This window comes from Oreochromis aureus, linkage group 7 (assembly GCF_013358895.1).
Source record: "Oreochromis aureus strain Israel breed Guangdong linkage group 7, ZZ_aureus, whole genome shotgun sequence".
In the NCBI taxonomy this organism is placed as follows: Eukaryota; Metazoa; Chordata; class Actinopteri; order Cichliformes; family Cichlidae; genus Oreochromis; species Oreochromis aureus.
Window position 1 is genome coordinate 12,599,894 of NC_052948.1, and position 25,810 is coordinate 12,625,703.

Sequence of the window (25,810 nt, forward strand, 5' to 3'; positions counted from 1 at the left end):
AATGTATAATTTATAGTGCACTGTTGGTTGTTCTTGATTTGGAATTCCATATTCATTATCTTGAACAGGATTTCCAGTTAAATGGCATGCTAGAGTTCCTGTAGCACCCCTGGAATGAAAATAAGCTCCTTTTATCATGTTTTACTGTAAATCGTTGGCACATTAAGAATGTCCCAGGGCCTAATATGTTTATTTTGAATGAAATCCAGATATTAGTGAAAACCTGCCGAGCTCCAAGTTGCATTCCACTGGAAGATTAAAGGTACTCTCACATAAGAGCCAAGCTGAAGGTAACACTTAAGTTTTCTTTCATTTTTACAAATGAGAAGGCAATAACAAACTCTTTCAATATTTGAGGCTTAAGGCATTTAAGAAAGCCACCACATGCAAAAAGTGTTTTTTTTTTCAAGGCTGCCGAATAAAAAAAAAAGAAAGAAAGAGAAAAGATCTAGACATGTAATTTTGAGCTCTTTGAAAGAAAAGAAAAAACTCGGTCTCCGAAGCCCATTAAAGCTGCCAACCTTAAATAAGTCTAAGCCTGCGTCCTACAATATGCAGCATTGAAGCTGGGATTTAAAGATAAATGCTTTCTTGGGACTTACTTGTTGGAACATTATAAATAACTTCACTCTTATTATGCAGTCTTCTCCCACAAAGCTTTGCCGCATCAGTAAAGAATTTATTGTGTTGAAAACAGTAAACACTCATTTAAAGGCCACGAATATTCTTAACAATTATCCTTAGAGGTGGAAACAACCGAGGGAACACAGTCAAGGAAGAATTCCGTCCTACTGTGGGTTGAAAACACACACTTGCAATCAAACAACTGTTGCCTATTTTCTGGACAGATCTGGGATACTCTGTCATGTTGGAATTCTGATCGTCTCGGTCTGCAGGAGGGGACAGCTGAGTGGGACAAATGGGGCTATCGTCATATTCAAATTCAAATCAGTGAAAGCTTTTGTAGCACACATGTTTATAAATAAGGGTTTAAAAAAGGATGCCATACATAATCAAATTAGAGCATGTTAAACACATAAAGATAGATGCAAAAAGGTCAAAAGCTGGTAGAAAGAAAGTCTTTTAATTACGGACTGTTTGTGAACCTCCCGAATTTAAACGACACAAAGCAGATGTGTGCAGTTTGGAGCGCTTTGATGCCCGTTATAATATTGTAACACTGTATTAGTTAATCTGTTAGTCCTACAGTGACAGCCCACTCTGTATGTGGAATGTCCGGTTCTCCTCAGCTGACGCTCTGGGAGTAGCCGAGCTTTACTTGGCCGCTGTGCCTGAAACCATGTTTGCATAAGAGGACACTTGGGAGAGATATTTAGGATCTAGTCGTGGCTTAAATGTTACTACATTAGAGAAAGGATCCATTTGCTTCTGTTCTGTTTATTGTGTTGTGTGCATTTACAAAGGTTATCGGATGCAAAGATTGGAAGTTCTTCCAGGAAAACACTTAAAAACTTTCCTGAGGTTTTGCCATATGGTTTGAAACCACAAGCCAACTTGTGAGTTGTTATTTTCTAATGATGCACGGTATTACTGATTGCACCGATATACAGCAGTGAACGATTCAAGGGCGGTTCTCCCTCCATGTTGACTGCACGGCCACTGAGTGAGTCACTGAGGAGTACAGTGATTGCAGACCCCTCGTCAAATACCATCTTAAGGTTTCTGCAGACATCGTCCAGATATATATAGAGAGAAAACTTCTTGGCCCTTTGGGATGGTACCCCTGTGATTAGATAGCTCCATGCAGGGGCATTTAGCATAGCAAAAACTGAGATGGGATTCTGGGAGGGTGCAACTTAAGATGTAACCCAAGCCCAGCCCATGCCCTACTGATGATGGGTTTATCCACAGTAATGTTCCACTGACATATACTGGTAGTCGTAAGACTTGAACTGGTTTATTATTGAGCACAGGTGGACATCTAACCATGTGGACATCTAACCATGGCACAGAGACAGCTACAGTATTTAACTTGATGGATAGTTGCAATAAGGCTGTGACACTTCGACTCACACCGTTTTGTGTGGTGATAAATCTGTCATTAAAGGCGTAAATCACACTGGCGCGTTCCTTATTCTGTTTTAATCCCAGCAAACCTATTGTTTAAACGACAAACACCGAGAGTACAGTATGAGCCGATCAGAATTCACAGTTTTCACCAAAGGCAAATTCCTTAGGTATGAAGGTCAACCTAATTCAGCTGCAGGTGTTCCACTGAAGATGGGTAGCTTTCTTCCAGTGCCAAGATTTTGCTACAGCACAAGTAGTGGCTGTTAAAAGAAAGGATCTGTCATCCCACAGGCTGTGGAAAAATAAATCCTCTTACAGTCCACGAATAAGACACAAACCTTTCAGTTTTTATAAAAAACACATATGTCTATGATGCTCCCTGGGAGTCCTGAAGTGAATTTCTAAATGCATTTTTGAAATTCATAATCGGTCAAAGCTGAGATTTAAAGCTCATTTTTCAAGTTTGCAGGAAAGCCTCTGTGACAATACGAAAGCCACAAGTTATTGAGAAAAAACAAGCTGAGCTATGGAGAAAAATTCCAAAAGTTAACACGTTCAGTAGAGCAAATACAAATGTGGGTAGAAGTCATAATGGAGGAATATTTGTGGCCTCGGCAGGGTGCCTCCCAGACAGTTTGTTTGTGTTCTCCCCCTCTTAGAGGGGGGACACACAGAGAGGGAAGATTGTAAGCCATATCTGATGCTGTTCAGTCAGCTTAGACTAGAAGCGGGTGGGGTTGGCATCTGTGGGGAACTGTCACGATTCATTTCACACTTATGTGAGATGCCATGCCACAATCCTAGTGTAAAATCAAATTCTCAAAAGCCAAGAAATGTCAAGGCACGAATAGTGAAAGGAAAAAAAACAAAACATCGATTTGTCAGACATTCAGCTTTACAAATATGTCTCCAGCAAAATCACATATTTTGCCCTTTGTGTTTATTTGTACACAGAAGGGCGAGTCAAGCCGGAAGTGCAGTGAACTGTTGTTTACAGGCAGCTTCGACTTCTCCCAGTTCCAGATAAGGAGTCCAAAAATTTACTCTTTGTGGATTTGAAGCTGTTAAAACATCTTTCTAAACCTCTTTCCTCTGTGTTTTTCTATCATTAACTTAAATGCCCGTCTATTGCTTTGTGCTTGCTGACGTACTCACCCAATTATTGTCGCATTGTACATCTGAGTTCGCGGCTGCCTAATATCTCGAGGATAGCTCTATTCAAATATTTGCCTTCAGTCTTTTGCCCTTCGTGTCACAGGGCTAGAAGTTTCCGTGTTTGCGCACGAAGGAAAAACCTTTCATATATGTGTCCATATATGGGCTCTCTGGTGTAAGCGAGGTAGACAGAGGAGAGGGCTAACTTGCGGGGGCTTTTTGTGAGGTCCAAAAGCATACTCGATATTTCTTTCCATTCCTTGGGGCTATAAAATGTCTTGGTATGCACTTCTAGCTCAGCCACTGTTCTCCCTGCCTGCCAGAGCTCTATGGCACGGAGAGATGAAATGATGGCCAGAGGAGGAGGATGCTGAGATTCTGTTGTATTTCTGTGGTTTTGCTTGATGTATTCTAAATCACTTCATACAAACTTTTCTTAATGCATCCTCTCATGAGAATTCTTTTCGAGGGAGAGTAATTTTCCTCACTTACGACTGCCATGTCAGTAAGCAAAAGACTTTGCATGTTGTAAATCCAAAACAGGAGACGATGGTTCATATCATGTTTTCGTATGAGTTCCAGACTCCAAGCTGACTAAATGAAAGAGCCATAATGTGAAGTGTGTGTGAGAACCTCTGGTGATGAGACATTCCAGTGTGGTTCTGGCTGGCTGTTTGAACACACGCACTGTGTTCACTGTGCCTGGGTCACAGTGGCCTCTCTGCAGCGAGGAATGCCACAGGAACCCACAGCTCTGCAGCACCTGCATTTTCATACCAAAGCCTGTCTTGTGGCCCCACGTTTCATCAGATGCCACGACAGTTTTCCCAGCAAAGCGACGACTCACCACACAGCTAGGGATCTAGATAAAACAGTTGTGCAAAGTCAGTCATAAAGCAGCTGAGCAGATAGACATGAAAATAAATAGACACTCATTTGGTGTGGTCTGCTTAGTTCCTGCCCTGGGCCCTTGGATGTCAGAGATAACAATGTACAGGACGATAAAAGGATCATTATGCTGAGGCTGCCTGAAGACACTCCCATCAAAAGAACAGGAAAGACTAGTGGTGGGAGGATCCCTTTATTAAATAAAAGCACCAGGACATGAATGTAAAATCTTGCTTTGTGAATTAGATGAATTAAATCGTACTTCAGTAAAAATGCAGAAAATGTTATCAGCAAAATGTACTCAAAGCACTGATACTTGTGCTTGTATGTGAACCTAATGGTTTATTTACACTGAAATTCATTTCATAAAAGGCAGAATTAAGCCAATGGACAGATGTGGGATCACTGGCATTTTTGTGTGGGGCCCTCATCTAAAGCATGTTTTTGCTTTTTTGTTTTTTTTTCTGCACAAACTACTTTTAGTGAGCCAGTCAGGTTTTGGAAATCAGCAAAAGCAACCCTTTCCTTTTTCCAGGCCTGGGGGAACCAGATAAATTGCAATGAGAGTGCACATTTGTGAGCGCTTGTGGCTTCCCAGTGTGTTGGCTTAAGAAGCTGGCCTAAACCACTATATTTATAGGAACAGAGTCAAGTTAGCTGAGGTATCTAAACACTATTCCCTTATGATTCCTAGCTTCCTAATCAATCACATTTTGACCTTTGTGTCATTAGCACATGTCCTTTACATGCTCTTAATGGCTTTGCTATTTTCATGCTGGAAAAAAAATCATCAACTGTTGCTTCAAGTGCATCTTCCGAACTGTTTTCATCAAAACCCCACAAAATCAAAGAAGTTACTGTCGAAAAGTTTCAATCAGAAAAATTGGAAATGGTTGTAACAAATTACTGAAGCGTGTCTTTCCATGCATGAACATACATGGAAAGACAATATACAAGGCATATGAGGCAAGATTTATAGTCAATATTTGGTTTAACCACCACCTTTATTCAGCACACCAAGGATTCTCTTAGTTATGCTTTTCTGTAATTTCTTTAAGTAGTCTTCAGGAGTAGCTCTCCAGGCTACTTGAAGGACATCCTAGACTCTTCTTTGGAAATTGGCTGTCATCTGTTGAGATGGTCCCACGCTGCTGCAATAATGTTGAGGTTTGGGGTCTGGGGAGGCCAATCTACGACTGATAGTATTCCACTGTGTGTTTCTATCCATGGTTTGCTTTTCCACTGGCAGTGTATTTAGGATTGCTTGCAGGTTGAAAAATGTTAATGAGATGCTTTCCAGATGGTATTGTATGGTGGATTAAAATCTGACGTTACTTCTCTGTGTTCATAATTCTACAATTCTTTTAAGATCCCCAATGCCACTGGCTGAAATGCAGCTCCAAACTATGACAGAGCATCTACTGTGTTTTACAGATGGCTGTAAACACTCACCATTGTGCCTTTCTCCTGAGTTTGGTATTTCTGTAGATTTGACCAAGAAAATGTGAACACTTGTGTTTTTATAACAGGCTGCTAGTAACAAAGAACCTGGAGATACAATTTAAAAGTTGTGCAGACACACATTGGTTCATCCCTTGAGTTAGGTTCATATTATGTGCTTGAATAGATCAGTGATAAGTGGGGTAACAAAAATAACCAAAAAAAACCAAACAAAACAAAACAAAATAAATCAAAAAAACAAAACATGCATTGGGTAAGAATAAGGACAAGCAGTCAGTGTCCAAAGAAAAACTTTGGAATACCTTCAGAAAGCCTGGAGAACTATTGTTTGAAACCACTTTTGTTGCTCCTTGAGAACAAAGTATGAAGAAATGAGGTTTGGCTCAAGACTTTTGCACAGTATTGTACATATTACTTTGGAGTAATATGTACTAGAGATGGACCGATCCGATATTACGTATCGGTATCGGTCTGATACTGACCTAAATTACTGGATCGGATATCGGAGAGAAATAAAAAATGTAATCGATCCATTAAATATCAAAAAAAGCACCTGACAAAACTTGCGACACAGCGTAACTCGGCTCATAATCGTAGCACCTTGCAGCAGTATGCTTCAGGTGATAGAGGCTGTGTGTATTTGGAGCCTCACTACCAAACCAGCATTTCATCTCCGAGGAAGTTATCCCAGAGAGAAGTAAAGCAAGTGTGTAAGTTCATCTCTGAATGTTTGTAAAGCATTCCAGCGTTAAGTTTAACAACCGATATATGGAGCAACTGCCTCTTCTCTCTCCCTCCCTCTCCTGCTGCTACTTCAATCATGAAACTGCTTAATGATCAGCTGATCGGCTTTTCTGTCGTGAGTCCATCTCTCTTGTTTGTTTATCGCCCACTTTGCACAAGAAAGAGGAAACCAGCGGCTGAACAACAGCAGCACGTTTAAGCTTGATAAGCTGTTGTTAGAATTTATTTAATATTACTTTCTACACCAGGATCCTTTTCTACGTAGCTGACGGCTGATAACTGTGCAGGGGCGGATCTAGCAGAGTTTAGCCAGGGGGGCCGATAGGGCATTAACAGGGAAAAGGGGGCACAAAGACGTACTTTTCTTTCTTATTCTCATTTAAAATGTCTAGCTTTTAATAAATAATTATCTGAATCTTACACCCAAAGTTTTAATCTGATGTAAAATGTATAGAAGTCCATTACTATATATAGTAACTGTTAAGTCTAATATACCCTAGTAAGCTATAGTACTTTTTCCTTTGGGAAGGTACCATCTGTGCAGTCAGCAATTCTGTTGAAGAAAGATGTTGAATCTATTTAATTATTCTTGAAAAATAATTTATTTCTGTGCATTTTTTTTCACCCTGCATCAAATTAAAGTTGATTATGTCGATTAAGCATCATGAGGTGGAGGGTGGTTCACTATTTTTTTTGCTGGGAGTTTGCAACCCTATTAGTTAGGTTGCTTACTCTTTAACATACCAGAATAGGGAGGATGGAGTAGGTTTAAGTTTATTAGATTGATCAGTTTTGCTGAACTATGAAATATTTTGGGTGCAGTGTATTTTTTACATACAGGTATAACAGAATAGCTTTAGTGTTGTTGTTTATTTAAACTTGAGTATGAACTTATACAAAATGCAGCAAGATATTAAAAAAACAGTTTTATTGATTAAAAAACACACTATATCGGATTCATATCGGTATCGGCAGATATTCAAATTTATGATAGTGGTATCGGTATCGGACATAAAAAAGTGGTATCGTGCCATCTCTAATATGTACATATGTGTATGTACATATATATTATGTATGTATGTTCTGTGTTCATAACAGGGGAGCGCCCAAGCCCCCCCCCCAAAAAAACCCCTCTATGCTTGTAATAAGAATAACCTTTGCTAAGCTGGCAAACAAAAGTCAAAAATAGAATGACACATTAAATGTAGGCTCTCACATCAAAATTGTGTGAAATTTGATGTCAGCGCTGAGAAAACCTCGCTGAGCAGAGAGTGTTTATTCAGCTTTAACACAGGGTGGGGAGGCCACAGGATTGAGCGAAGAAAAGGAGCCAATGACTCTTTTTTTCTCCTCCACAGAAATGCGGCCTGTCATCTGACGAGTGTTAAGCAAAGTTTCCTTATTAAGACAGAAGCATTTGGATGGCGGAGTATTACGTTTCATTCTGGACAGCTTAAATCCAAGGAGGCTCTGCAGATCAGTTGCATTCGGCAGCACCGTCTGAGACAGGGGCTGCTCCTCAGTTCTCTATCACGACACTGTTTTCAGCAAAACCGAGCAAAGTGTAAGTAAGTCACTGAGGAAAACCTGACTGTGGAAGAACGTGTTTGGAGTCAGAGGATATCATTTAATAGATATTCCTGATGTTACTTGTGAAGCTCTCCAAATTTAGCACCCAAGTTGTAAGTCTCAGCTCAGTCCCAATATAGCCCTCCTGTCATTGCTGACTGAGAAATACTGTGCCTTCCTTACGCGATGACTGAAGGAGCTGCTGTGCTGTCAGGGGAGAGGTAGACAGTGAATTTTGTCACTCAGCAGGCCGATTGAGATTCTGAGTGTGACTGTTTTCTAACCTACCTACCTTTAAAAAATACACCCATTATGCTCTTATCTTTTGGAAATTGGTGTATTCTATTTTAGTATGAACATACCTGTACTATTACTTTAACCTTTGTTTTAAGTTTGTGAAATCACAGCAATTAGACAATAACCAGCTCAAAGCTATGAAACAGATCATCTATACTGACTCTGCTTAGTTTTAAATTGAAGGTTATACACTGTTAGTTACTGTAAGTGGAGGAGTCAACATGTTGGGAGAACCCCGCTAATGACCTAAAATAGTCATGTGTTCCAGAGTGGAGTGAAATGCTCTTTAAGATCGATCGGCTGCTGTCTCCCAGGTTTATGTTAGGGAGCTCTGCTTCTCAGAGCAGTGGTATGTGAGTATGCCTAAACAACAGGCATCCTCTGAAACAATGACCTCATTCATTTAGGTAAAACCATGCTGTAATTCCTCACTGTATTCTTCTCTATAACTGTTAGACAATGTGATTACCAAGACAGTACAAGGATATTTACACGAAGCTCTTGGCAGTATGTGTGAGATATGAAGTGGTTTATCATTTTAGCTGAAGAAAACTTAATAAAAGTGGAACAGTTTGACTGTAAAAGTGCCTTTCCCCAGATGCAGGGTTGAATTTGAGATTTGGAAAATACATTAAAACCATGCTAATATTGTGAAGATATAGTATAAATAACAGGAAAAGCAAATTCCATGGAGAGTTTTGTAAGGAACAGCTTGTTAAATATGTTCTTCTTTTATGTTATCATACCTTGTTTGGGTCTGGAGCTTGTAACAGTTTTGGGGAAAAATGGACTGAAGCCAAGTAGCCATTCAACCCATAAACAATACTGGTTTCCAGTGTTTTATCAGCCTGAATAATTTGAAAATTACTTTCAGCCTGACACGGCTGCTGAAGAACTGATAAGCTATTTTTATGGCCTTCTTCTAGACTTCTTTGCACTGAAATATGTGTCTCAGTAGGATTATAAATAAAAAAAAACATGTTACCGTAAAAAAGGTGGAAGAATGAGTGCACTTGGAAAGAAAAACATCTTGTATTCCCAAAGATTATAGCTAGCAATAACTTTTTGTTCACAGGCTGCTTGTTCAGAGAGAGACCCAAGAAGGACACTGTCAGGTTAAAATGTTGTCTGTGCACAAAGGCAACAACATAAAAGAGAAAAACCTCAGTAGCACGCTGTGGACAAAAAGGCCCAGCCCAAAAACCCCAAAGCCTTTCCTGATGTGCATTTTTTCCAAACCTCTCTTCCTCTTTCATCACTTTCTCTAAAAGTGAAAAGAAAAAATAGCTCAGGGCAAAGGCTGTCTCACTTTCTGTGAATTCACAGACCTTTATACTTTCTCAGTCTGTTTGGTTTAGCCTTACCTGAACCGAATTCAAAATAATAATAAAAGAATACAGTGAGTTCACATAGAGGCTTTTTTAGCATGAGACTTATGAATGTTTTTCTTCATATGTAAAGCATTCACCGCTGTTTACACTATTAAAGAAATCCCTGAAATCCAAACCAGGACATGGAAAACTAAAATTTGACGGAGCGTTATCAAAAAGTGCCTACACAGCTTTACAGTGTGACAACTCCCAAGCTCACATAGGCTTTTCTTAGTGTTAAGCCCTAATTCCATTCCTGCATTACTTCTGACCTTACATTAAAATGCCTACCACTGAAACTGGAAAACATATAAACCAGTATCAGCCTTAAGCATACCTTAGATTAGCTCTGAAATGATTAAAGTGTAGAGGTGATCAAGTGTCATTTGGCCCAGCTATGTGTTAGCCTGGCTTCACTTTTAGGAACTTGAGCGTGGAACAAAGCCTGGACTAAATGGCTGCCAGACTGAAGGGATTAGGCATGGCACAAGACACAGTGACAGCAAAACAAACTTTCCAACACAGCAAGTTTAGAACATTCAGGATGCCGGAGATTTACACTGTCGGTGCAAGGGATTACTAAGTGTGTCACGAAGCTTTTAAATGCTCAAAAACTATTAGCAGGTTCTGAAGTTTCCTTTAGCAAATTCAATTCAACCTTTAATTTTTGTTTTCTAAACACTTTCATCTAATTAAGCTAAACATATCTTGCACCTTCTTTCCTATATGCTCCATTTGTTTGATATGCGACGCGCCAAGTGACTAAAAAAGACAGAACGCTTAAGAAAAAGCCGCACATTGAAAAGGTAAAAGGGTGTGGGTTAAAATACCCCTTTTTTGTGTTTTGCAGAAGAAAGCAATAAATGCAGCTTAGCTCATGGCAAAATTATTAAGTGCAGGTCAATAGCAGGAAGGAATTGAACGGTTTCTCTATTAACTCATAAATTTGCTGAGTTTTTCCAAAGTTCACCAAAAAACAAACAAAACAAAACAAAAATCTTTTTGGTCTCAGGCACTGAATGGAGATGGGGGGGAGAGGGTGAGTAGTAGATGGGTATTCACTCTTAAACACGTGGCTTCAGTTTCCCCTCTTCACTGTGGCCTTGCCTCACATGAGACCAAAACATTCAAACTACCAAATATGGTGTTCATTAGAAGGACAGTGTGCTGTGCTGGCCACCTTTAACCATACTTTGCACACTATGCCCACATTTTCTTCTAGCACAGAAGGATCAGCTTCAGTACGAAATAAGCAATGTATCACCTGAGAAGCAAAGAAAGGTCAAGTTCATTCTCCTGATTGACTAAATCTTCAAACATGAGGCCTGTAAAGGCTGTAGCTGTGGAACAGTAACCCAGAGTATAAAAATACTGTGAGCTCTCATTATTGACCAAAATATCTAAATGGGGATTGTTGCATATTTCAAGGTCTGGCCTGTAAAGCAAGGAGAAAAAAAAATGCATCCACAATGTCCATATTTGGTCTGGCTAACTTTGCCAGTCCTTCCACTTGAACATCCTCTGACCTCCTGATTCAGCTATGAAGGATAAATGCTGACATCTTCTGGCAAGAATGCAGGATGATTTATTCGACTGGACATCTTTTATTTTGAGGTTTCAAAAAGTAATATATATATATTAAAGAGTAGATGCACTTTTGCCTGATTTTGGTCTCCTTATTTGCGGTCAGAGTAGTAGTAGAGCTGCAGGGGACACTATTTCACATGAAAAAAAAAGCAACAATCATCTTAATGTTACCGGTTGTCTGAAAGCTTTATTTGTGGTGAATACAAAAAATACTTTTGTGACCAGATAAATATCATACATACAGCATCAAATCAGAAAACGAACAGATTCTGTTAAAGAAAGCACAACACGTATTCATAAACAGAGCTAATAACTTTTCCTATTTTCCATTAATACTTTGACAAATCGGTCAGACAATATATTTCAGGGTAATTCTTACATTTACTGATAGAAACTTAATTCTTATAGTGGTTAGACAATGAAACATTTAAGAGGGACTTGGCATAATGAATTTAAACAATTTCTCAACTTCATACACAAATTGCCACATGCTCATTGAATGCAGTCTAGCGTTAGTCTTTAAATCCTAATGTATCCACAGATGCCCTTTTATATCAGCATTAGAACACTGTCAGCAGGTAGGCCACCAGCCAAGGCATTGTACTGTATGGCAAAGGGCTGTTTTTTAAATTAAGACCCCAATAGGGAATAGACTGGCATAATGCTTTGATCCAGAGAGGACAAGGCTCAGGCTCCCACCCAGCCTGGTTTTCAGCTGCTCGTAGGGCAGACTCAAGTAAGGCACTAGTACAAAGAAAATAAAAAATAAAAATGCAGACCAGACACTGACGTGGACAGATGGTGGAGTTGAATGCTGAAAATTTAAAATACATTATACATTAATAAAGGAAAAGAAAATCAGTTTTCTCAGACTGTGATTCCATTTCGTCTAGTTTGTTAAGCAAATGTCCTCCATTCAGTATAATGGGAGCTTTAAATTCAGTGCATAAAGTTATGAGCCACTTTATAGCACAGTGTATGCTCATTTCATTCAAGAGCCTAGAGTTCAATATGATTGCACACTCTTCCAAACAATAACAGCGCAGACTCTTATTATCTTTCTCAAATATTCAGTGTAAAGTATTGCTATAGACAGACCATCTGAAGTGAAATGACTTTAGCAGGACTGGGGCAGTGACTACGTGTATGTAGAATAAAAGCACTGGCGACACCCAAACAGAATCTGGCCAGTGTAAATGGAGAAGGAATTAAAAACACAAAGACGAGCGAGAACAAACATGACAAAAAATGTAAACAAGTATTCCTTACACAAGTGTGTGTGGGAAGAACTGCGAGTGGGAGGGGGATGGGTTACATTAAATGACATAATGTACAAGCAGCAAGACATATTTGGTCACATATCATCCAGATACTCTGAATACCACAGATTATACCTATATAAGAAAGTGGTCAAGAATAAACATCTTTATAGCTAGTGATGGCCAGTGGTCATGTTATTTTATCACTTAGGCTACGTTCACACTGCAGGCGAAAGCGCATCAAATCCGATTTTTTCGCCCCTGTGCGACCCATATCCGATCTTGGTATGACAGTGTGAACGGCACAAATCCGATATTTTCAAATCCGATCTGGGTCACTTTCGTATGTGGTACTGAATCCGATACGTATCCGATGTTTTAGAAAGCGACTGCTGTGTGAACGGTCAAGTCGCATTAAATCCGTCTTTTACGTCACTGACACAAGACAGACGCCAATTATCAGCGCCGGAGAAGCGCCTGATAGGACATCGCGAACGATTTCCTACCATCCGGTGAAACTGTTGGGAAGACAACGTTGGAGAAATGTGAACATTTTATTTTTACTGTATTTTCTGCAGATTCTGACAGAAATCTGCAACTATCCTTTGAAGCACCGCTCCTCTAAAACAGCAAAAAGGATCATTATTAGGTCATCTACATTATTATGTAAATAACAAAATAACTTAAAGCAAAAATCTGGAAACATAAAGTCCGAAGTCTTTATATTAAGGGCCATCAGTCAAACAATATTGTTTGCTCTGGGTCTAAACAGAGCGCGTTGTGTGTGTGATCATCTTTTTTGCGCATGCGGGCCGCTTTGAGCGTTCACACTGGAGAGCGTTTGATGTCGCATTTTATGTGTAGTGTGAACGAGCAGACAAAAAAAATCGGATTTGATCAAAAAATCGGAATTGAGCATTAAGACCTGCAGTGTGAACGTAGCCTTAGAGACCCTCATCGTTTGGCATCAAGCAGAACAACATAGTTTAATCATAATCATTGATTTTTCTCTTTTCAAGATTTGCTAGTTTAACAGCAAAGCCCGTGTTCACATTTTTTTTTTTTTAGTAAAATACAAGTGCCTTTTCACTCTATACTACTCTATTGGTTAGTAGCTTTGCTGATATGTTTAGACATTATGGTGCATGCAAGCCAGTGGTGAAATGAGACGTGAGAAATCTTCCAGCCTTTCTATGAATACTTTGTATACTTGGAATACAAACTGTGGACCCTTAGATTTAATTTCCCGGTTACATCAATATCACCAGTTCCTTTCTATTTGTTCTAAAACTCAAACACTTTTGAGAACATTCAGGGATTATACAAGATTTCTTTGATTCATGATTGTAACAGTCAGTAATGCTCATGATGCAGTAACACCCACAAAGTAATGATACGTTTATCGTACGACTTAAACTTTCTCAACTTGCTTATAGGAACAGCTTTCTTCATATTAAAGTCTGAATGTCAATGCCATTCACTGACAAATACATACACGCACACACACAGCCACATACGCACAGAAATACACCGAGCACAGGCACTTGTTTTATCACCAAACAGGCCTGCTTCAAGTGCTATATTGTCCTTGGTTTTATGAGAGTTGAAACAGCCAATACTGGACTGGCATCTCCCCGTGACAAGAAGGTCTCGTCAGCGCAGCGCACGTCCCCATCCGCTGCGTCCGTCAGCCTTCGTCCTCCCTCAGTTCGCTGGGCAGGAACTTGTACTGCTGCTGTCTGATCTGAGCCAGCTTCTTCCGAGCTTCCTCCAGCTCTCGCTCCTTCCTCAGCATCTCCTCCTGAGCCGCAATGATCTGAGGAGAATGAGAACATTTGAGAGAAGATTCACCACTACTATGCCTGTGGCTAGGCTGACACGATAAACCCTTCCTGCCATGTCCCGAGCACAGAACATGGCAGAACACCAAGACTTTCATTATGTAGATAGAAATATACATTTAAACAGTACGAAATAGATTTTGCTAGAAATTTTATGGCAAACTGAGCTAATTGTACTTAATTATCAATGAAGCTGTCAGACAGCTTCATTGATAATTAAGTTTGTCAGATTTAAATATCTAATAAAACCTCAGCGAACCATAAAACAGGTAACTGACTGTAACTACGTTATAAATATATACATAAAATTGAAAATATACAAGTGACATTTTTGTGAAGATTCAAAACGTGTTAACTACTTAGACCAGGGGTGTCGAACTCCAGTCCTCGAGGCCCGGTGTCCTGAAACTTTTAAATGTGTCCCTGCTGCAACACACCTGAATAAAATTAGTAGGCCATTAGCAATAACTGACTGCATGGTGAGATGGCAACCTCTAACATTACTCAAGTACATTTAAATAAATGTAAGTTTCTGAAAAAATGTACTTGTAAAAGTACTTTTGTTGCACCATGTTAATTCATTCATGAGCTGCTGTAACATGAATCAAATGGCTGAACTGCCACCGGCATGCAGTCAAGTTCTATAAAGCCTTGCCAATGACCTACTAATTTTATCCAGGTGTGTAGCAGCTGGGACACATGTTTTTCAGGACACTGGCCCTTGAGGACTGGATGTTCACCCTGTACGAATGTGAACAAACCAGAATTTAAAAAACAACAACCGGTGAACTTAAACCTTTTTGATGTCTTTTGAATACAGTACTCAGCAGTAAAGAGCCAAAATAAATTAAAGAAAAGAGCAAGTTTTATCTTATGACAGTTATTTTCTCCGTTTGTGTGTACTGGTCATATTTCCAATAGAACATCTTAAAGAGAAATCACTAATTCACATTGACATACCATTTGGTTTTTGAAAAAGTTGAATCTTATAAGTTATGTTATGTCAGTCACAGCCTAAAGTGGTTAACAGTCATGTGATCATGATTATTTAACAATGTTAAGTCAAACTTTACTGGTAAGAAAAAGGTGACAGGCTGAAGTCCAGCTGGGGTGCAGCACTAATATGGGAAACCAGTCACGATGAAAGTACCACCATCAAAACAGAAGGCCACAGAAAGTACTGTTATTTGTTTCTGCCGGAAGAGAAATACACTAAAGGCTTTCAAAAGATATTCAGCTGTGGATGCCTTGCAAACCTGGTAAACAAGTGAGAAACAAAACTGACGGGCTTCTCATCTACAGCAGCTCTCAGCGATTTCAGAAAAACAACTGTGGCATTTTGGCATATTGGCAAGAAAAGGGCACATCACAGAGAAGTAGTGATTTCTCTTCTAGCCCTCAAACATTTTTTCTTTCCAGGATTCTTACCTGAGCTATGCCTCCAACAAACTTGGTCTTCACCACAACGCTGTCATCCTCCGTCTTGTCAAATGCTGCTTTCTGAGCCGCCTTGACTAGATTGTCCGATGCTCGCTTCACAGCATTACCAGCCACCTTTTTAGTGACATCCCCAAAATTAGTACGCGTGCAATAAATGTTTCCAGGGACAAATTAAAAAGTGTGTTTAAGTACTACCTGTAGTCTCCTCATGGCTTCTGAATCCTGGTCAGCCTTCACCTTGCAGGCCACCAGCAGCTGAGCTGTCGAGGCTGCAACCTGTTTGGCTGAAGAGATGAGTTTCTCCTCACTGGCGTGGCCCTGCACTGAAGCATTAGCTGCCTCACACAGATTACTGGTGGCTGCTGCTACCATACGTGCCTACAGCATTAAAGAAATGTACATGTTATAATTTTGGTTTATTTAAAGTCTCATTTGGTGTTATAGAAAGAAGGTTTTAGAATAATTCACACCGACTTACAGCTGATATGAGACCCTGTGACCACTGGCCATCGTCGACTGCATTGGCTTGATTGGATCCCACCTGAGGTAGAGTTTGGGGGAGAAATTCAGATGTTGCACTGTGTTACTACAGAGTACTTTACAAGTGCCTAAGGTTTGGAGATTGTGTAGACTGACCTTGCCCTGTGCCACCAGTTCTCTCTGAGCTGCAGATGCAGATTTAACAAGAGCGCTAGTTGCTGCAGCAATGGACTTTGCTGCTTCTAAGATCTGCTCCTCAAAATCCAGTGTCTCATCTGCCTGCTGGAAGGTAAACCACATAACTTACATTTAAAGTGAATTTAATTAGTCAAAGACATCATCAAAGACACATCTGTGGGTGGGGGACCAAGTCACTTATATGCATTTAGAGGACTAATTAAAATACAGAGTACAATCCTAATTTAAAAACAATTTCAGCTTTTATTTTTTACAATGTGTCTTGGCCAAGCTCGCATCCTCCATAGTCCGTCCAATCAAAACCTGCTTCACACTCTTGCACATTCACACCCGTAATGGGAGACTGCCAAAGCTTTGATAATTGTGGTGTTTTCTTCTATTACAATTTACTTATATTCTGGCAAATACTGCTCATAAATCCTTTGTGTTATTAGATGAATGGTGCTATAACCTCAGTGCTGACACTTTAAAGCTCAAAGCCACGGTAAAGCACACGTTTGTGAGAAACTGCTTCATTTTTTGAACTTAGAAAATTTAATTTGTTCTCTATACACATCTTTATAGATGACTAAACTTAATGTGTTGTGTAACCCAGCACCAAGAATCTCATAATACTGTGCCAACTTGGAATAATTATGCCCACAAATTATTTTTTAAACCATAAATTCAAGAGTGTTAAAAAGCTTTATAAATGCATTAGAATGGCTTAAAAATACAGTGTATGCAAACTTAACTCTCTGCCTTGTACTACTTTTTAGACTAATGTCCCAGACAGCTTTCTGAAACCTACAAAATTAAAGAAAAAACATGGAAGTCATGGGCTCGTTGTCCTCAATAGTATCTTTGTCCTGATAATGGAACATAAGCAGTACTACTTAAGTTTTAGCGTTACACAAAGTGGCAGCAGATATATGATATGATAAATCCAGTCATTACACCAAAGTAAAAAGCAGAGTAAAGATCAAAGGGCATCAGTTCAAGGACATTTAACAAATGGCCATCTCTGCAACATCAGTCAACAGCATGCAGTTGATCACAGACCTCGATAAACACATAAGGCACACGCGGCTGGAGACAGGGCGGGACACTGTAGGAATATGTTTGATATATAGTTGGACTGAATAACAACCTAATATATCAAACATATCAGACAGAGCCCTGCAGAGAAGGCTTCCAGGTCTACAATGGCTTGAGGGGTAGGGAGCAAGGAAGCATGCTTGTGGGGCAGGAGAGCCCTCCCTCCTTTTGGATGGGAGGGATGAAGGAGCAGAAAGGAAGGGAGGGGGGGGGGGGCGAGGAAGAATTCAAGCAGTTTTAAACAAATAACCTAAACATCTGTTTGAACCCCATGTGTTTTTTTTAAAGAGACATAAGGCCCGCTTTGTGATATTAAAAAAAATATAGCTCGTACAGTTCACCGTCTTGCTTAACATCCCCATAAAATCTGTATCTCAGACCTGGGATTTAGTTTTGTCCTGTAAGCTACATGAGGACAAATGACAGGACAGCACAGTTACAAATGTATATATATAAATAAAAATAAATTGCTCACAAGGACAGATTAGTTCAGGACACAGAGGTATTCTCCTTTTAAATACTAAAGCTTCCTCTTAGATCACTAGAGGGAGACAGTGACATCAAAAAGAGGAAGCGCCTTTCACCTACTAATCCCCTTTCATAAACACAAAGGTCATCATAAATGCAGTCTGCAGCTCTGGAATTGTAGTACAAAGCAGAGCATTATACAGTCTTCATAAAAGCTGATGCATTATAAATATAGAGATTTTGAAATCACACACAGACAGAGGTTTGAACTGATAGAAAAGGGGAAAAGCACTAGAGGCACAAAAAGCAAGACCACATAGATCTAACTATCCAGTCTCCAGAGACAGACACAATCATGCAGAGCACACCTCAAACCACAATCCTGTATTGCATACAAAACGCGAGTAATTCGACTTCACAAAAGCACAGTTATCTGCTTGTTAAGGGCTAAAGTCGCTCTGTTTTTTTAGGCAATACCGCAGTGTGCGTGTGGGGGGAGGTGAACAACAGGCTGAGAAAACCTCCCTGTTTCGTTTAGAAATGATGAACACTGCAAAGAAACAAAAGGACATGTGTCCAATAAGGCCGAGAACCTCTCTTTAACAAAGGGTCACAACAGTTCATCGCACTTTTGAACTCCCTTCCAAAATAAGCTTGAAGACCCAGCTGTGTAATTGCATCTCTTGGCAGTGCAACTCAAAATAAAGTCTCAAACTACCTTTGAAGAAAGTCGTACAAGTTAGATCACTGGACCGAGTTGTCTGAGTCAACATGGCATGTGTAACAGAATAATTTTCTCCTTTTATGATCCCATGTTCGCAGCTCGGTTAATAGAAAGAAAAAGGAAAAAAAAAAAGACTCCACTTCAAAGCCGGTGTCACCTTTTCCTGCCTACACCCCACGTTGTCTCCCTGCTGATTAATGGCAAAAACCTGTGCGTGGGTTTGCGTGGGTGGAAAAGGTTGAGAGGGGCACTTTTACCTTGGGTTTGGCCCTGGGTTTCAGCTGCTCTAGTTTCTTGGCTGCAGCTTCAATGGATGCTGCTGCTCCGAGCAGCTCAGTCTCAGCGATGACAGTGGGGTCCTCAGGGTCCACGCACTCTGATCCTGGAAGAGATCAAAACGTATCCAAACACTGATTATCGCAGTAGTTTTTGAACAGACTTTCAAAAAAGTACAAGAAAAAAGTGATGGTATCATTTTATGTAAGAAATAGTCCTGCTTTGCTTCAAACAAATGTTTCTATTCACACGCAGGATTCCTTGTATGTCTTAAATCTGAGCTTTCTATACATTCCCACAAACTGTTTGCAGTATGACAGTAATGTCTGAAAATTGAGTAAGATGGCTAAAATTAGACGAAATGCACACTTGATGGATCGTTGTCTTTTTGCAAGTTTTTAAGTGCCCATAAAATGTAGCCGTTTTTGAACAGCTTGGTAAAGCAGATGGAACGATGTTTTCATAGATTATCTCGAGCTCTGGGGAAATCTGTTCTGCACCCCCACCCTACCCTGAAACCGTCTACTCTCTACCCCCTTCTGACTGCATGAAAGGTGATCTGGAGGAACAAAACAGACCGTATCCCACTTACCTCCGTCTGAGGCAGCAAGGAAAGAGCAGGGAGGAGAGAGGGAGAGAACACATGGGACATTAGAGAGGTGAAGTGGATAGCCCCGCTGTGTCTCAGGCAGTGTGCTGAAATCTAATTCTCATCCAAACACAATCTATTACTCCTGTCAGATGGAGCATTGCAACATCTAGAGAAAAAAAACACTTCTCTAATATGTTTGTGTCATAACCATCCTACAGAGCTTAATTTGAAAGACAGCACGGTAATCACTCTTTGGTGTGATTTCAATATTCTAAAGTGATTCTCGTGACCCATCTTTATCAGGGTGTGCGCACACACACAGGTTTGGGAGCTTGACTCACTCGCACCATGATATTCACGCACAAGAGGATTAGGGCTCCTTTGACTAATCTCTGCCATCTCCACAATCCTGTCATGTTTTTTTTTTACATTTTATCTGATTGAGTTGGCTCCTAGGGGAATTTCCCCTCTTTTAAAAATGCATTCTCCAGTTTTCTTTTTAGGGTTTTACACTGAGTGTACATACAGGCATTTATAAAACAAAAGCGTACTGCCAAAACTTTATGGCTATCACCCACACCTTCATAAAATGAATGTGTCCTTTTCAAAATACTGTTTAGAGAAAGATGCACTTGAAAAGTTAAGCATGCACAACTTTTATGTGCATCCATAAAATCCTGACATCAGTCAGGATGGGGTCACTCATAAGTAAAGACTATTAAGCTATTCTCTTTCGTGTGTTCTGTGAGAGCATGTGTGTCATCAGCTGTGCGTCTGGACTCACCTTTCATGGCCTCGGCGATCTGGACGAGCTCCGTCACACACGCTGCCACATGCTTCGAGTGCACAGCCAGCTGCTGCTTCTGCTCTGGTGTGGGCTTCTGCAGCACCTGAAAACACAAGAGCCAAACATGTGCAAAGGCACACACACACACACACACACACACACACACACACACACACACACACACACACACACACAAACACACACACAAGAAGCAAAAGTAAACACATGGTAAAAGATTAGTCAGAGATAATTCTTTACAAAACAAATCTGTTCTTTTTTAACCTTTCTTGATTACATGTTAAGAGAGTATAATTTATAATTAACTTGCTGAAAGACACTAAATGTATTGCAGAATGTAAAAGCTGAGGATCCGTTTTTGATACTTGAGCAACTATTTCTGTAACTAAGTTATATATTGACGATTTTAAAGTCCTTCATGTTCCTGATGTCCTGCCAGACTCGGTATGATGTGCCCATTAATTATGCAAACGAGATCCGTAATTATGATACTTAATGCATTAACTAGCAATTTGTCTCACATGGACACACTTGTCTTCACGCAGTCTTCATGCAGTCATTTTTGCAACAAAGCAATTTCATCAGAATGAGTTGCTAATTTTTATGCAAATATATTCAACAACAGAAAAAATAAACAAAAAATCAGATTTTCTAAAGGCTTGCAGAGTGGCCTAACACAATTTTTACGTTTTATGCTATGAGGAAGTCTGAGACTTATCAGTGCAGGGTGAGTGCAAGAGGCCAGGAGATGCACACAAAATCACTTGTATCCTTTATTTATGAGACTACTTCTTTCCAACCTGCAAGACTTGCTCCAGAAGGTTGATATATCCGGTGGTGCACTCAGAGCCATATTGCAGGGCTTTACTCCTCAGTTCCTCACCGACTTCAGGGTGATATGCTGCTTGCTGTAAGGGTAAGAAAACAATACAGCAGAACAGGAGATTTAGGATAGGACACTGAAATTGCTCCCATAGGAAAGGTAACATTTAACACGAGTGCAAATGCGCTACGTGGGGTCAGGGAGAGCTTATTGAGAGAGCATTTTGCTTGGGGATCTGCACATTATATAGTTCAAATTACAGATAAAATTCAAAGCTACCAGAAAATCAAGTCTTCAGTCACTGTTGTGCTTTGATTTTCAAAACCACAGCCTGCAATGTTTGTACATGGTTTTATTTTTGTTTTTTTTACAAGCGCCCTGCTGTTTGCTGAAGGACATCCTGAGTGATGCTTCGCTGCATGACTTTGAAAAGTGACTGAGTCATTAGCAGTGGGAGCAGACATACAGTAGACTAGCCTCTGTAATATCTGCTCTCCACAGGCTGGGCTCACATGCTCCCTGGCAGCCTGGTGCTGTCTGCGTGAGGTCTGCTTTGGTCGAGCGGTGTGGATTAGCACCTTGCAGGTAGTCAGCATATCGGAGATGGCTTTGCGGCTCAGGTTGGCAGTGGCGATCACATCCTCCTGCTGAGCAGAGTTGCCTGCGGCCACTGCCTTGGCTGTTGCTATGGTGATGCCCTTTGTCATGCGGGTGAACTCCTCAGGTGAAGTGGACTTTTCTGGGACGTCCTTGGACTGGAACACCTGACACGATGATGAGCCACAAGCACAGGTTGATACAACCACAGGGCTCAGATATGATAATACACGAGTGCACGTGAATATTGTAGAGCAGTTATAGACTTAAAATTGACAGAAAATATTGACATAGAAACCAGAATAATTAGAATGTAAGGTCGTCTGATAAGAATTACCAGTTTATTCAAGGAAAAAAAAAACAGTCTTAAAATCTTCCTTTCTCACTCACATCTGCTACCCAGACCCTGATAAGTGCTGTGGGAAACCTGCAGGAGTTAAGAGGGAATCAGGAGGAAAAGAGCTGGACATAACAAAAGAACAAAGAACAAAAAGCTCCTCTGTTTTCCCCTGAATAACAGACACAGATATCTTCTTTGAGATGTTTTTTCCAGAAAAGCAGGGTCTCAACATTTTGACTCCTAATAAACCATAAAGAAGAGGTTTGACCTGTGAGGTGCGCTTACCGTCAGCTCCTGCTTGATGCATTCAATGGCGGCTTCCAGTGCCCTCGTCCCACGGGTGGCTTCATCCTCTACTGCCTTCACTGTTTTGAGGAGCGACGTCACGTTGGTGACCATGACCTGTCAAATAAGGAGTGCAACGATGAGACCTATAGACAAACCAGGAGGTGGAGCTCTTTCTCCTCAATGGCAAAACATATTACATTATTATTGCTTTCCCCTTCACTGATTCTTATACAGGGAAAAATGGTGTTGAGGGTGCTTATCTGATAAAAATGAAATACATCAGCTGCTGGAGATAAAGACAGAGTGGTGCATTTCAAATTAAAATACAGGATTATTAAATACTGGTAATGTAGTTTATTTACTGTCACAGATGTGAAAAAAAGCTATTAAAATTTCACTGACTCATGGCGACACATTCTGCTCTGTCTGTGCTGTATTCAAGCAACGTGTGCATTATGTGCTTGGGAATTTGAGAAACGTCACCAGGGGTTTGGAAGGGTCCCATTTGGAGGTCACCATATGTTGGATGAACTGAAACAATCTGTCAGCATGAGGATGTCCATGGGTGGGCCCCAATTCAGTTTATATGAGAAAACATGAGCAATATTTACAGGTACAGGAGGTTTGCAGATATTTTTCCTGTTGTCTAGACTTATCTGAAAGTCTAGTAGTAGCTTCTCCCTTATTTACAAGGAGTCACCACAGTGGATAACTCAGAATATTTTATTAATTAGCAGATTTTACTTTTACACCAGTTCCCTTACAACCACCATGGATGAAGCTCCAGAACATTTTAACCTTCACAGTTTCATGTTATGGTAAGTGTAGAGATGTGTGCTTGTCATTCCATTAGATAAACCCAGGAAGCTACACAACACCACCCATTTGGACCAGAAGTTCATTTTCTAAACCATTGTTCCCAGACCAAATATTTTAAAATTTCACCTGTTCCATTGTTGCTGGATGCCTGTCGGGTGTATGAGATATTTAATACCCTTAAAAAGAAACAGTAATAGGGGATGGATAAATGATAAATTAGACCAACAAAACCTCAGCTAACTGATTCAACTGATTAGTGTTGATATACTGACTTTATCTGTATTTGTATTTTCTTCATACATAGAAAAGTCATCCATCAGCTGTATTAATATAATAAAATTTTTTATCCTTTTTGCAGTATGCACACCACATTAGATGTGCACCACCATCTTCACTGTATTTTTACATTTTACATTTTATGTCATTGTAAATCTTCTATATTGTGCCTGTGCATTCCTTCCACTGATATTAAAGCCGATCCAAAAACCCTGCATTACTGTAGTTCCAGCAGTGACAATGCAGAACATCTTGTTATAGTTTTCAGTAAAGCACACAGTCCCCTCCCTCTCTCTCCTGCATAGAAAGTGATGGCTCAAGTCCCACAGATACGACAAATCTTACACATCCTGATAACAGCTGTCATATCCTCCTTGCAAAAAACAGCTTCACGCTGCATTGCAACCACATATATCAAACTAGAGCAACAATGCAAGGAGAAAATTTATAAATACATATCTACATGGAGCATCCTCTCTGTGAGCGAGCCTCAGCTGAACAATAAATTAAAGATGCGCGCCACAAAAAAGAAAGAAAAAAATCACTGCACAGCTAAACCAGATGTGACAGTTTGAGTGGTTTATTTCCTCACCTTGGCAGCACTCTTCAGCTGATACATGGAGGGGTCGTCAGCTGGTTTGCCTGCAGCACATTTGGTGGCACCAATGAGTTCGGCCAGAGCCTTGGCCACATCCCGCACTGCGTTTATCAGAACCACCTGGGGGGATAGAGCTGGAATCAATACGGCACAATGGTCAGAGTAAAGGTTTATCAGTTGAGCCCTAGGGAGAGGATTTACCACTGCAGTCCTTATCACTCCCACCTTGTCATGATACTTCAGACTTAGTGGAGGGTAGAGATAGAGACATATACACAGGGGAAGGGAGAGACCATGTGTATCAGATTAAACTGCAATTACATAGAAAAATCTTACATACTTACTACTATCTACAAGAAAAATAGATGACTAATAATAGAGTACCATATTATGATGACTGCTGAATTATAAAAGTGCTTTCTGGAGATAAATATATACTTTTTTAACCACTCTATTTCAGATTCTGATTACCTGTGTCTCTGGGTCCTCAGAGCCCATACTGGTTGCTCCCAGTTTGACCACCTCTGTGAGCTGAGTGATGGTCTTGGCTGAAGACTGGGCAGCTTGGGCCAGTTTCTCCTGGGTTGACGCTGCCCCAGCAACCAGCAGCTTGGTGTCTTCCACTAGTGCCTTGGCTGTCTTCAAGATGCTTTCCCTAAAGGATGGGACATATTGTGACACAATCTGCTCCAAAGTCACACTCAACAGCAATAGGAAAGGAAGCCATGACTGCTTTCTGAGCAAAACTACTGCACATTATGTGAAATGCAGGTCAGTATTTAGCTTTATTGGCAGCTGCATTTCTTTCGAGTGAGTCATCAAAAGAAGACTGCGGCTCAAATGTATGGAGAACAGTGTAAGTGCAGCAACTTAAAGATATAACTCCCATGTGCCGAGAATCTGTAAATCCATTTCACAATTTTAACATCTCAAATGGGAATTTGTGGTAACAGGAGGTTTAGGGTTGGTCTTTGTCTGAATGTCTTGCTTGTGTCTCATCGCACCTGTGGTCTGCAAAGGACTCTTCATTCTCAGGGTTAAGTGTTCCAGCTGAGGCGAACATGATGGTGGTGTCCAGGTCAGCAATAATTCCAGAAACTGCGCCTGCTGCAGTGATACAGGCCTGAGTGCCTTTGTTTCCTGCTTGTAGCGCTGAAAGTACCAAGGACACCTGGAACATGCACGTGTTACAATGGTTAGACAACAAGGTCCCTTAAACATCTTGTTAGAAGGCGTAAAACGGCTAAAAGTGACCCTTGTTGATGCATTGTGCCGGTTTAATGATTGTACAGCTGCTTTTCTATAAGGTGTTGTCTGAGACTTTTATAAGTGAAATGAGTTCAGAAACATCTGGAGGATACGGATTAAACAAGGAAGCTGGGAATAAGAGGAATGAGCCCCACTAAACGTTAAATCAGAGTCTGCTATGCATTCACATTAAGTCAGTGAGCCTGATGCTGCAAGTCACACAACTCCCTCGAAGACTCGTGTCTGCTCATCACTCATAAACAAATGGAGGGCCCCGAGGTGTGCATTTCAACAAGGCACAAGCTTCACATATCAACAAGTGTGAGAGCACAAATTATTCAAGACTGATATGAGCGCCGAATCAAATCATTTCCTTGGAGTGAAGACAAAATGTGTGAGCAGCATGGCTAGAAGCTGCCAGGGTCACAGCATGGAGACATTAATATTGTCAACTGCACAGTGTGAGGGTGGTCAGAAGAACATGGCCTCATGAGTGCTACAATAATACAGTGAGGCAATGCTAAAATTAGATTCATTTAATCTTTTTTCTACAAAATGT

The 25,810-nt window shown here is 40.4% G+C and overlaps 1 protein-coding gene across 3 annotated transcripts in view; it reads right to left on the reverse strand.

Moving 5' to 3' along the window:
• Positions 1 to 13,187: 13,187 nt before the first annotated feature.
• The window catches only part of tln2b (talin 2b), an 86,119-nt gene continuing 73,496 nt past the window's right edge, over positions 13,188 to 25,810 (reverse strand). For 2 of the 3 annotated variants that reach the window (XM_039615395.1, XM_031747494.2), the window contains exons 45-57: positions 25,008 to 25,174; positions 24,475 to 24,658; positions 23,998 to 24,123; positions 22,308 to 22,424; positions 21,664 to 21,849; positions 21,063 to 21,170; positions 20,242 to 20,347; positions 18,847 to 18,971; positions 16,279 to 16,404; positions 16,121 to 16,183; positions 15,838 to 16,020; positions 15,631 to 15,756; positions 13,188 to 14,177 (exon numbers count right to left, since the gene is read on the reverse strand). In XM_039615395.1, the coding sequence (XP_039471329.1) occupies positions 14,049 to 14,177; positions 15,631 to 15,756; positions 15,838 to 16,020; positions 16,121 to 16,183; positions 16,279 to 16,404; positions 18,847 to 18,971; positions 20,242 to 20,347; positions 21,063 to 21,170; positions 21,664 to 21,849; positions 22,308 to 22,424; positions 23,998 to 24,123; positions 24,475 to 24,658; positions 25,008 to 25,174 (1,746 nt within the window). In that variant the 3' untranslated portion in view covers positions 13,188 to 14,048. The remainder of the gene's footprint in view (positions 14,178 to 15,630; positions 15,757 to 15,837; positions 16,021 to 16,120; positions 16,184 to 16,278; positions 16,405 to 18,846; positions 18,972 to 20,241; positions 20,348 to 21,062; positions 21,171 to 21,663; positions 21,850 to 22,307; positions 22,425 to 23,997; positions 24,124 to 24,474; positions 24,659 to 25,007; positions 25,175 to 25,810) is intronic. The other variant, XM_039615394.1, reaches the window with a different exon arrangement.